Below are 13,422 nucleotides of genomic sequence, written 5' to 3' on the forward strand. Positions count from 1 at the left end.
TAGTGTAATATAGTATGTATATATATATATATATATATATATATACATATAGTATCACACTATATATAACATGGCTCTCCTCTATATAACAATATAATACCCTTTTTTTTGTAAATTCTTTATTTGCTTTTTCAAACAAGGAACATATCAAGCAACGGAACAAAAAAGAAAAATGGGGGGAAGGGACAAGGGCACATAGGCCCAAGATATTGCATCAAACAATTGACAAAATCATATATGTGACATTCGGGACAAAGGAGGGGTAAGGACAGGTGAGAGAAAGGAAAAGGGGGGGGGGGATGGTTGAGGGGGGAACACATAGGTGCATGATCCAGAATACAATTAAAAAACTTCTGAAATTTCAGCTGGTTATGATGGACCGATATTCTGGAGAGTCCTGATAGACAATCCAATGGGACCAAGTCTTGGTGAAGCTGCCAGGTCTGTTAGTCAACTGAGATGTAAGGTCTTCCATTCGCTTAATTTCCTCTATTTTATGAAACCAGAGTCTGAGAAAGGGAGGTTCCGTACTGTTCCACAGAACAGGTATACAAGCTCGAGCACTGTTAACTAAGTGTCGAAGAATATACTTTTTGTATATTGGAAAAGGAATGTCGCTGAGATGAAGCAGAAAAAATACCAGCGTAAAAAGTTATGGTGTGGTCAGAGAAAGAGGAGGTTATTCTCCAGACTTCCTGCCAGAAATGAGACAACCCTGAACAATCCCAGAAGATATGGAGAAGGGTCCCTTCAGAAGACCCGCAGCGCCAGCATAGAGAGGAGACATTGGGGAACATAACATGGAGTCTAGACGGAACATAGTACCATCGAGATAAAAGTTTATATCCTGCCTCTTGGATACGACTAGAAATTGACGATCCATGAGTTAAATCATAAATCCTGGTCAATTGGGAGTCAGAAAGAGATAAATTCAAATCCCGCTCCCACTTGTCCACAAAAGGAGGCGGTGGCTGGGTCGAAGAGGAGCCCAACATGGCATAGATAGCGGAATGGGCATGTCGCACCGGACCCGTTCCCGAGCAAAGGGTTTCCAATGGGATGATGGAACGGGACAGGTCGGCGGGGGGTGGGAGGGAGACAAGGAAATGATGGAGTTCGTTTGCCTTCCAGAATCCCAAAGGACAAGGGTCCAGAGTGGAAGCGAGAGCTTCCAAGGTCGGCCAAGATTCCCCTGTCAAAAAATGGATGGCCTGATATCGTCCAAAAGACGCCCATCTCTGAAAAACAGGGTACGACAGGCTTGGTGTGAAGGAAGGATGGCCCAATATCGGGAGTAACGGGGAAGGACGGGGTAGAAGTTGGGACCCAGTAGAGTTTCTGATTATTGTCAAGGTAGTGGAAACGGTAGGGTGAGATGGAGAGGGCAAAGAAGAATTGGGAAGCCAGGGCAATATGTGGAGAGGCGAGGAGCAGAAGTGTGATTCCAATATAACCCAAAGTTTGGTATCAGCATTACGATGCCAATCCACTAGCCTAGTGAGGTGGGTAGCCCTATAGTATGCATAGATATCAGGTAATCCAATTCCCCCCTGTCGTTTGGGTCTATAGAGCAACAACTTTGAGATTCTGGCTGTTTTATTATTCCACACAAATTTGGAGAAGAGGGAGGCAAATTGCCCTGAAGAAGGACCGAGGGATATAAATGGGCATGGCCTGTAGTAGGTAAAGAATCCTAGGGAGAACGTTCATCTTTAGTATTGAGCAGCGACCAAACCACGTATAGGTACCCATAGACCATCTATTTAGGTCTTTTTAACAGGGGACAGTAGGCGAGGAAAGTTGGCCTGGTAGAGTCCCAACGTACGCGGGGTGATGTGAACTCCCAGATATTGTAAGGTAGACGTGGACCACTTGAACGGGAAGGAAGCTGCTAATGAAGCAAGAGCTACCTGTGGCATTGAAATGTTGAGGGCTTCCGATTTCTGCAAATTGATCTTGTAATTTGATAAGGTCGTGTATCGGGAGAGTTCAGCGAGAATATTGGGGAGTGAGATTAACGGTTGTGAAAGAAAAAATAAGAGGTCATCGGCATAGGCGGCAATTTTATGGGTATTGTCCCCGACCTGAACTCCTGTAATATCCACATTCTGACGAATGCATCGAAGGAGAGGTTCCAGTGTGAGAATGAAAATAAGAGGGGAGAGGGGGCAGCCATGACGGGTACCATTCAGAATAGGGAAATAGTCCGAGAGGACTCCGTTAATATTGACAGCCGCAGAGGGCCTTGAGTACAAACTACCAATCCATCGGAGCATGTTGGATCCAAGTCCTATATGTTTTAAGGTCTGGGTAAGGAACCCCCAATCCACTCGGTCGAAGGCCTTCTTGGCATCAGCGGAGAGAAGAACGGCTGGGATAGAGGAGGAGGAGAGATAATAGTCCTGGTGGTGTTATCTCTAGCTTCTATGGTGGGCATGAATCCAACCTGGTCACGATGGATGATATGCTGCGATAGGGGAGTAAGACGGGTTGACAGGATTTTTGCAAACAATTTAAGGCCGACGTTCAACAGAGAAATGAGTCTATAATTCGAACATTGGGAGAGATCCTTACCCACTTTGGGGATAACCGAAATTTGGGCCATGAGCGTGTCGGGAGGTAAAGTAGCATGTGCGGCAAGCCAATTATAAGCAGAGAGAAAGTGAGTCTGAAGGTCTGGCATAAATATTTTGTAGTAGGCTAATGTGAGTCCATCTGGGCCTGGGGCTTTACCCGTTCAAGAATCTTTAACGGCGGGTTCGAGCTCGGGAAGTGTGATAGGTTCTTCCAAAATTGAAACCGCGTTGTGGGAAAGGGTGGGAAGGCCGGGCCGTTGCAGATAATTATCTATGGAGAGTTTGCGCTCCTCAAGGGCCTGTGATTGAAGGGGCTGAGTAATCTTATAAAGCTTAGCATAATAATCCTGGAATGTTTCTGCAATACGTGAGGAAAGGGCATGTTTGTGACCCCGTTCATCCGAGATGAGAGGAATAAACGAGCGTGCTCTGTGTATGCGCAGAGCCCGCTCCAAAGTCTTCCCCAGTTTGTTTCCAAACTCGAAGAAATGGCGGCGACATCTGTCCAGGGAAGCCTTCGCGTGAGAAAGAGATAAGCTTTTAAGTTGTTCCTGTAGTGTGCAAAGTTCAACTTTAGTTTGAAGCGCAAGGGATCGTTTATGAGCTTTCTCTAGAGCGCCGATCTTGGATAGAAGGTCTGTGAAATCAGCATTCCTCGAGCGCTTGAGCCGGGCACCATGTTTAATGAAAGTGCCTCGGATAAAGCATTTATGAGTTTCCCATACCACAGGAGACGATACCTCTCACATTGCGTTATTAGTGAAGAACTCCTGAAGATCTGTACGAATACCTTTCACCACGGTTTGATCTTGTAGAAGGCTGTCATTCAGACGCCATCTCCAAGTACGCGGTTGAGAGGACGGGAGGGAAAGAGACATGGATATAAGAGCGGGATCCGAAAAAGAGATTGAATCAATATGCGCCGAGCAGCAAGGAAAGGTGAGTATGAGATAGGAACAAGTAATCAATGCGTGAGTAGGAGTCATGTACGTGAGAAAGATGGGAGTAATCGCGGTCGGAGGGATGGAGCAAGCGCCATGTTTCAATTAATTGAAAATGATGCAAGGAGGCTTTTGCTTTTCTAAGGGAGATATAGGGCAAGTGAGAGGATCCAGTCGAGGTATCCAATATGGGGTCTAATTCCATGTTGAGGTCTCCTCCAAGGACAACCACCCCCTCCAGAAAATCTTCTACATCCCTGAGCAAGTTATCCAAAAAACAAGATTGTCCAGTGTTGGGAAGATACGCCGTACCATACGTAAAAGTTGATTCTGCCATCTTACCTTTGACAAACAGATATCGTCCCGCTTCATCACAGCGACAATCCACATACGTCCAGGGTGCAGAACGCTTCTCAGGGAGATTGAGGCCCTGGACATTCAGAGATACTGTGTTGAGTAGATCCATGTACCTAGAAGGTGGGGGGGGAGAACGAAGAGAGGAGAAAAAGCGAAAAGGAAAGAGAAAGAACCAAGAGTAGTGCTATAAGGACTTAACAGGAAAACCTTAAGGACGGAGACTGTCCAGCAGCAATTGAGCGGCTGGGCAGTGTCCGACCACATTTGCAGGGGAACGTAGAAGGAGAGAGTAAAGCAAGGTGTTCCAGCAGGAGACCAAGGCATGGCGGCATAAGGAGTATACTGCATCAAAGAGACATAATAAACCAAAGTTACATCAAATAGAAATAAATAAGGAATATACATTGCGCATACCAAAAATGGGGGGGAGTGGGAAACACAGGAATAAGCGAGAACACACGATCCAACTAGGGACCCCAATACCAGTCCGGAAAATAGGGGGGGGGGGGCAGAGAGGGAAAAAAAGGGGGGGGAGGAGAGGGGAAGGAAGGGGGGGAGGGGATAGGGAGAAAAAGGAAATTGCGGGAATAGGGGGGAGAGAGGATGGAGCCTCCCAGAAGGTAAGGCGGCCGACACAGTACAGTGGATAAACCAATCCCATGGATACACATTAGTATATAAGCCCCAGCCCTAACATATTGGACAACGAGGCTTCAAGTGGTCGAGAGAGATAGCTTATGAAACCCTGTAAGCTAAGATTCTACAAACCCCTACATGTCACACAGTAAACCAGTTGAAATAGGGCAGGTAGAAACATGTAAATCCATGTATGTCCTGATCACAATATCCCCGTCCTCCCATCATTTAGAGAACGCTATTGGAGAAAAAACAAGAACCCAGTCCAGGGATGGGACCACAGAGTACTCACAAAGTCCCGTCAAATCCAGGAGGGGGAGGACAAGGTCAGGCCGTGGGAGGCGTAATCGGGTGCCCATCCTGGGGGGCCCCCTCCAAGGCACGTTCTGCCGGACGAGTCAGATCCACTTGTCTGGGAAGGTTCGGTGGTCTATCCCCATTCGGACGCTGAGGGGACCGCAGAAAAAGTCCAGGGATTGTCCAGTCCGGGATTGGAACGGGATCTGTTCCCAAAAAGATAAAGGCCTCCTGTAGGTCTTCCGGAGCTCACACAGCAAATTCTGCACCCCCTTTCCGTAGAATGATATGGAAAGGATGGCCCCAACGGTATGATCCACCCGCCTCACGGGTCTTATCCAGCAAGGGTTTCACCGTGCGTCGCATATTAAGAGTGCGACGTGACACATCTGGGAGCAAATTGACAGTCGTCCCTGCATGTGGAATGGGACCCACATCCCACGCCTTTCAGAGAAGAGCTTCTTTTTGTTGGTAAAAGTGAACGCGGCAAAGCACATCACGCGGGCCACTCTTATTCCGGTCCTGCAACCTGGGGCTATAGATCCTATGGACTCTGTCGAGCTCCAAGTCATCCTCATCAGTTAAATCCAACATTTTGAAAAATAGAGCAGAGACAGAACGCCACAATTCATCATTACCCACTGACTCCGGCAAGCCACGTATTTTGATATTGTTGCGGCGGCCCCGATTTTCCAAGTCAACAATATGCAGGGTGAGATCGGTCAGCAGAGTAGAATGAGATTTCAAGGTAGTCGTAATGTTAGAAAGCGAGCTGTCCAAGTCTGGAACGCTGTTGTACCTTCGTCACTGTAGCAGAGCTGTTGAATGTCATTGTGAATGGCAGAGATGTCCCTGGCATGTTGCGCCTCACGGCAGGAGACCTGTTCTTCCAGCACCACACGTGTGGGGAGTGCTTGCAACATGTCCATCACCTCAGCTCAGAAAGCATGGGAGCATCTGTTGATTCCCCACTCTCATTGTGGGACTCCCGTCTCTGGGAGAGAAACATAGCCAGCACAGGCTGACTAAGGGGGCGCAGGCACTAGGGCTGGACGGCCCTCGTAGGGGAGGCTGTCTGCACGCTGTTTGTGCGGGCGCCATGTTGGAACAAGGCGAGGAGGAAGGGGAATATTCCGTGGAGTTGCGGGAGAAACGCGCCAGCAAGGTAATATAAGACCCTTTATGGGTAAATATATATATAACAACAGAACGCAGCAGCACTCACTAAGTATAGGTGCCAAGCAAGTCGTCCCGATCCAAGGACAGAGCAATATACAAAAGTAGAAATCTTGCATCACTCCAAATGTCAAAAATTGGTGGTTTTATTCAGCCAACAAACAGCGACGTTTCTGCCCAACAATAGGACCTTTATCAAGCATGCTCTTGGTAAACTCTGGACTTGATATAACGTAGTAGTTCATAACTTAGAATGTCATCAATAACAGGTGGATCCACGTAGGACCCGCTGACACTGAACCAGTCAGTGCCGTTGACCTGATGGATACAGGTTTCAGTTCTAGATACAGTTGCTCTGTATACAGGAAACAAAGCAGCTGTATCTCAAAAAGTAATTAAAAAAAAAAACGGATTAGAACGTTGCACCTAACACACTGATAGACATTTTTATTAAAAAACAAACCTGTTTTCAAAGTTGTACATAGCCTTTTAAGTGCTACTTCAGTATAAAGGATGCCTCCTGAAGAATTGATTTTGAAAACTGACTCCCAAAAAATAGACAGGGTCGCGGGGGTTCAATTTATCTGTCATCTAGATTGATATTTGACACTTTTAGGCCCCATGCACACGGCCGTGCCCGTAATCACGGCCCGCGATTGCAGGCACAGCCTGCTGCCACCCGCATTTTTGGGCCGTGCTCCCATATAAAGTATGGGAGCACGACCCGCAAAATGCAAAAAAACGGACATGTTCCATAATTTTCTGAACATTTCTACGGCACGGACACTCATCCGTAGCGATACTGAAAGTGTCCGTGTTCAATGGAAGTGAATGGGTCAGTTTTTGCGGACTGCAATTGCGGTCCACAAACACGGAAGTTTATTTCGGTCGTGTGCATGGGGCCTTAGGGTGCAAATATTTATTCGATGCATCTTCGGCATTTTTAGCTATTGTGACTTTTATAAATGACAATATTTTGTTGTAACTGAGAATGTTGTTATGAGAATGTTCAACATATAATGTATATCAGCTAGAGACTACATAGAAGTGATATGGCCATAAATAAAATGGGTTCCCCTTCTGGTGTATGAGCACACTTTTAAATCCAGACACAGTACTTATACACTATACTCCATTGGAGGACAGTTTGACTGATGGCTCTTTTACCCCTCCCTTTATTGCTAGTTTTTTGAGACAGAGAGAGAGAGCCCTGTGTAGATTCACACAGCCAGTGCGCTAGAAGGAAGAGGCTAATCGGTGTGGGGGCTCCCCTTTGTATGGCTACATTGCTGTTGCCTGAGCTGCCTATATGGTGTGTTCATCCCTGAATATTATTTGTCATTAGATTTACATAACTATATGTATTATTTACTACTGACACTGGATGAATAAGAGCCGAACATTCTGTAATTAGATATATAAAAGGTTAGTATTTGTTTAATATTACCTTCATAGGTCAGCTATAGTAGAGGCTTGATGTTTATATGGACACATATCTGAAACTCTTTCCAGATGTTTTACAACATTGCACTTCCTGAAAATATTTTTACAATCAATTAAGGTTCATGAGGTTCATTCTGTGTAATGATCATCTCAATGTTTGATCATTGAGAGACTTGATATGCAATCTGCTCATAAGGAGTTTATGTGAGGTTTGTATTACACAATACACCTGTACTCTCCACTTTGATCCATTGCACACGGCAAAAACATCTTATATGTTTATGTATTGCTGTGGAAATTTATTTCACTGTGGTAACAATTAGTTTGTGTTTTCTTTTTTGGCTAATGGGAACCTGTCTTCAGTTTTGATCACCCTAAATAGGGGTTACGGAGACATTTCAGAACATATCCATGTATAGCAGCAGTAATAAAGCATACCTTAGAAAAATAAGTTTAAACGATTTCGGTGCCTTATACAGGTTACCCACAAGTGTCTGATGGGTGGGGTTTTTTTCAGCAGGCAAGGCAAACACTCCCTTCTAGTAAGAAATAAAGATTGGCAGCAGACCAACAAAACTATTAGTAACCCTTATTGTATTCATAATCCAACGGTGCACGCAGTGTCAAGTACCGGTCCATGAGCCCCTCGAATAGCAATTTGAACAAGAAAAAATACAGTTTACTTCTTCTAACTAACCACCCCCATCTAGGCTTAGGGGGGCTTTCTTACAATGATCTGATTGCTGGGACCCCACCGATCCCGAGAACAGGGGTCCCAGAGGGTCCTATGTTAATGGAGCGGGACTTCGTTGCACGACGGACACCAATGGGGCCCAACAGACCCCATTACTTATAATGAGGACCGTTGGCTCCATCACAGCGTCCAACATATTGATGGGAAAAATAGCACCTCATGCTGGTTGTGTTATTCTTCTGGTGAAATATGACGGAATCTGCAATCAAGGCTCTTGGCGGAGCAGTGAAAAACTGCAACGTCCATGTGTTAAATGATTTCAAATGTTGCATTTTAAAACTGGGCTTTATAATAAAGAGAAAAATAGCATCGTGCCTTATCCTAGACTGGATGTGCGTACCATTTGTCATTCATTTAGAGGACTGTAAGAGCTTTAATGGAGTTTCTTAGTTTCAGCAAGTGTTTTCTATATAGTGGTTTTGGAGCGTAGCCCCTGATTTAATTTCTTGTTGATTGCAGTGGGTAACTATATGTCCTTTCCTTCAGTGTTAAAGCAGTAAAAAAAAGGGCACAAACATTGCAACCTCACTGCCCGTGAAGAGCTGATCATGGTTCTCCCAGCAGTGAGATCTCCTATTCAGAGGGGCTGTTGCCATCTGTAAATAGATTGTCAAAATTGTACAACACAATCACTACATCCAGACATAATAATTAATGTCAATGTGTACAAAGTACAGCCGGTAATAAACTGTTGTGTAATACAGTCCAATTACAGATAAATATAGCCCCATATGCTAAATGCATTGTATGTATAGTTTATTTTAAGAATGATTTTTTGTTTTTACCTTAGGTTCCCTTGCAGTATTGGGTAATAATATATCCTAAACGTGCCTTCACTCAAGTCAAAGATCTTATTAGCGCCTTTGAAAAGATTGCTGGTCCAATTGGTATGCGTGTGAATCAGCCTAACTCTGTTGAACTTCGAGACGACCGTGTAGAGACATATGCACGGAGCATCAGGTCACTGCTGGAGGGGGAGGTAAGACAGACTTTCCAGTTCACAAGAAGTCAACCTCATAATCCTTTTGGTGTAAGAAAAATACTGATGTTTGTCAGATGTCCAATAAGAGCTATACAAACTTCCTGTGAATTCAAATAAGGGTATTTTGGAAAATATACAAACTGGGCAAAAGTTTTAGGCAGTTGTGGAAAAATGCTTTCACAAATAGAAGTGTTAATAATTGTTCTTTTCTATCAATTAACAAAATACAAAGTGAACAGAAGAGAAATATATATCAAATCAATATTGGTGTGACCACCTTTTGCCTTCAAAACAGCATGAATTCTTGTATTTTGTAGGTTTATAGTTGGGTGTATGATTAACCAATTATACCAAACAGGTGATTATGATCATCATTTTCATATCACGGTTCTAACATAGTCATTAACTTTAACAGAAACAGCTGTGTAGGAGGCTTAAAACTGGGTGCGGAATAGCCAAATTCTGCTACAAAGATGACGTTGTGGAAGACTGTTTCATGTCACAGGTCCACCAAGGCAAGATAGAGCCCAACAACAAGACACAAGGTAGTTATACTGCACCGCAAGGTCTCTCCCAGGAAGAGATTTCAAAGCAGACTGGGGTTTCATGATGTGCTGTTCAAACTCTTTTGAAGAAGCACAAAGAAACGGCAACGTTGAGGACCGTATACGCCGTGGTCAGCCAAGGCAACTTATTGCAGCAGATCCATGACACATCATGCTTCCCTAGGAATTCGGAAGATGTTCAGCAGTGCCATCAGCTCAGAACTGGCAGAAACCAGTGGGACCCAGGTACTCCCATCTACTGTTCAGAGAAGTCTGTCCAGAAGTGGTCTTTGTGGAAGAATTGGGGCCAAAAAGCCATACCTTCGACGTGGAAACAAGACCAAGCGACTCGACTATGCACGAAAACATTCGAACTTGGGTGCAGAAAAATGGCAGCAGGTGCCCTGGACTAATGAGTCAGAATGAAATATTGGTCTGTAACAGAAGGCAGTTTGTTCACAGAAGGGCTGGAGATCGGTACAATAATGAGTGTCTGCAGGGAACAGTCAAGCATTGTGGAGGTACCTTGCAAGTTTTGGGCCGCATTTCAGCAAATAGAGTTGGGGATTTGGTCAGGATTAATGGTGTTCTCAATGCTAAGAAATACAGGCAGATACTTATCCATCATGTAATACCATCAGGGAGGCGTCTGATTGACTCCAAATCTTTCAGCAGCAGGACAACAACCACAAACATACAGCCAATGTCATTAAGAACTATCTTCAGCTTAAAGAAGAACAAGGGGCCCTGGAAGTGATGATATGGCCCCCACAGAGCCCTGATCTCAACATCATCGAGTCTGTCTGGGATTACATGAAGAGACAGAAGCATTTGAGGAAGCCTACATCTACAGAAGATCTGTGGTTAGTTCTCCAAGATGTTTGGAACAACCTCCTTGCCGAGTTCCTTCAAAAATTGTGTGCAAGTGTACCTAGAAGAATTTATGCTGTTTTGAAGGCAAAGGGTGGTCACACCAAATATTAATTTGATTTAGATTTATCTTCTGTTCATTCAGTTTATATTTTGTCAATTGATTAAAAAAAAACACTTAACACTTCTATTTGTGAAAGCATTCTTACTTTGCAACATTTTTCCTCAACTGCCTAAAACTTTTGCACAATACTGTGTAAGGCCTCATGCACACGAACGTATTTTTGTCCTCCCGTAAATACGGGTCCTTGGTCACACGTATTCAACCCGTATTGCACCAGTATTTACGGACCCGTGCCCGTAAATACGGGTCCCGTGTCATCAGTATTCCACCCGTATTTACGGGCACGTTTTCGCTGCAAAATTGCACTGCACTAATCGGCAGCCCCTTCTCTCTATCAATGCAGGATAGAGAGAAGGGACAGGCCATTCCGCAGTAAAAGTAAAAGAAATTCATACTTACCCGGCCGTTGTCTTGGTGACGCGTCCCTCTCTTGACATCCAGTCCGACCTCCCTGGATGATGCAGCAGTCCATGTGACCGCTGCAGCCAGTGATTGGCTGCAGCGGTCACATGGGATGAAACGTCATCCCGGGAGGACACACTGAAGGAAGAAGCAGAACAGTTCTGGGTAAGTTAACTTTTAATACTATTAACTCCAGCGGTAGTCACTGTCCCGGGTGCTGAGAGTTACTGCCGATCAGTTAACTCTTTCAGCACCCTGGACAGTGACTATCTCCTGACGTAGCCTAGCAACGCTCCCATAATTACGGGTGCACACACGTAGTCACCTGTAATTACGGGAGCCCAATAGACTTCTATTGGCCTGCCCGTGACGTTATTACGGCCTGAAATAGGACATGTTCTATATTTTTCAACGGCACGGGCACCTTCCCGTAAGCGTACGGGAAGATACCCGTGGCCAATAGAAGTCTATGGGCCCGTAATTACGGCTCGTAATTACTGGCGTTTTTACGTTCGTGTGCATGAGGCCTAATGGTGGACTTATGGGTGACTTTTATGTTTTAAGAAGTGGGCTGGTGACCTTTTGTATCTTGTTTGTGAGAACTGGATTCTAGCTTTTCCTGTTAAGTCCCGGTAATGGAACAGAATTTTTCTTTATTATTTTGAGAAGGGGTTAGGATTAGCAAACATTTCCTCTCATAATACTGGTTATTCATAAGGTTCTTCACCTGTATCTGGATTTACTCGTACAAAATATCAAGCAATCCTAGATTCAATGGGTTGTTTTAGACATAGACAACCCCTTTCCATATGCCCTATTAACAGCACTTACAATACAGCAATTCATCTTCGGCATAGCACGTCCTATCAAATTACTTATAGACACATATAGTAAAAAAATTATCTATGTAAATGGTTTTATGAATTGTAAAAAATAATATAAAAATGATTGTAGTCTACCAATTAATAATTTAATAAAAATTAAATCTCTACTCCAATATATATTAGCTAATATTACCCTAACCTTTACCCTAACTTATTACGAACAATATCCTAATTACTTATTCTAAGGCCCCATGCACACGAACGTAAAAACGGCCGTAATTACGGCACGTTTTTACGGGCCCATGGACTTCTATTGGCCACGGGTACCTCCCCGTGTGCTTACGGAAAGGTGCCCGTGCCGTTGAAAAATATAGAACATGTCCTTTTTCAGGCCGTAATTACGGCATGGGCAGCCCATAGAAGTCTATGGGGCTCCCGTAATTACGGGTGACTACGTGTGTGCACCCGTAATTACGGGAGCGAGGCTAGGCGACGTCAGTAAATAGTCACTATCCAGAGTGCTGAAAGAGTTAAACGATCGGCAGTAACTGTTTCAGCACCCTGGACAGTGACTTCCGATCACAATATAGAGCAACCTGTAAAAAAAAAAAAAAGACGTTCATACTTATCCAGAACTCCCTGCTTCTTCCTCCAGTCCGGCCTCCTGGGATGACGTTTCAGCCCATGTGACCGCTGCGTCATCCAGGGAGGTCGGACTGGATGTCAAGAGAGGGACACGTCACCAAGACAACGGCCGGGTAAGTATGAATTTCTTTTACTTTTTCTGTGGAAAGGGCTGTCCCTTCTCTCTATCCTGCACTGATAGAGGGAAGGGCTGCCGATTACTGAAGTGTAATTTTGCAGCGAAAATGTGCCCGTAAATACGGGTGGAATACGGGTGACACCGGACCCGTATTTACGGGCACGGGTCCGTAAATACTGGTGCAATACGGGTCGAATACGTGTGACCAAGGACCCGTATTTACGCCAGTATTTACGGGAGGACAAAAATACGTTTGTGGGCATGAGGCCTAAGGGTATGCTTTTTCCGCAGTAACCAGCACAAAAAACTACTCCTGTACACATAATGTAAATCCTACCTAACAAGTGATTAATAGAAAGTATAAACTGGAGGGGTGGTTCTATCTGTGTCGATTGTAGCATTTTCGCTGTACTTTATGTAACGCTGTCTCTCCTCTGATCGCTCTGACTGGAGAGACAGAGTCCTAAATTATTCAGATCCCCAGGAATGTTTGTTACTACAACAAACTTTCCCTGTGATGCCTATGATTGGTTATCATGGCCATCACATGATCAGGACCTTAACCAATCAGGTCCCAATGATGTCTCCAGACCAGAAGCAGTTTTTAGCAGCCCAATCCGGGAGTTAGTGGCACTGTGGAGGATCCAACCGCTGGGAGAGCAGATACTGTAAATTCACGTCGTTGCTGCACAAATCCAAGCAAACGCCGACATAAATTTACAGACCGTAGTC

The 13,422-nt window shown here is 44.6% G+C and overlaps 1 protein-coding gene across 2 annotated transcripts in view; it reads left to right on the plus strand.

The window, feature by feature from the left end:
• PIWIL2 (piwi like RNA-mediated gene silencing 2) overlaps positions 1–13,422 on the plus strand; it is a 212,520-nt gene that overhangs the window by 115,073 nt on the left and 84,025 nt on the right. For both annotated transcript variants that reach the window (XM_075858869.1, XM_075858868.1), the window contains one exon: positions 8,971–9,159. In XM_075858869.1, coding sequence (XP_075714984.1) covers positions 8,971–9,159 — 189 coding nt within the window. The remainder of the gene's footprint in view (positions 1–8,970; positions 9,160–13,422) is intronic.

The sequence above is a fragment of the Rhinoderma darwinii genome, chromosome 3 (assembly GCF_050947455.1).
Source record: "Rhinoderma darwinii isolate aRhiDar2 chromosome 3, aRhiDar2.hap1, whole genome shotgun sequence".
In the NCBI taxonomy this organism is placed as follows: domain Eukaryota; kingdom Metazoa; phylum Chordata; class Amphibia; order Anura; family Rhinodermatidae; genus Rhinoderma; species Rhinoderma darwinii.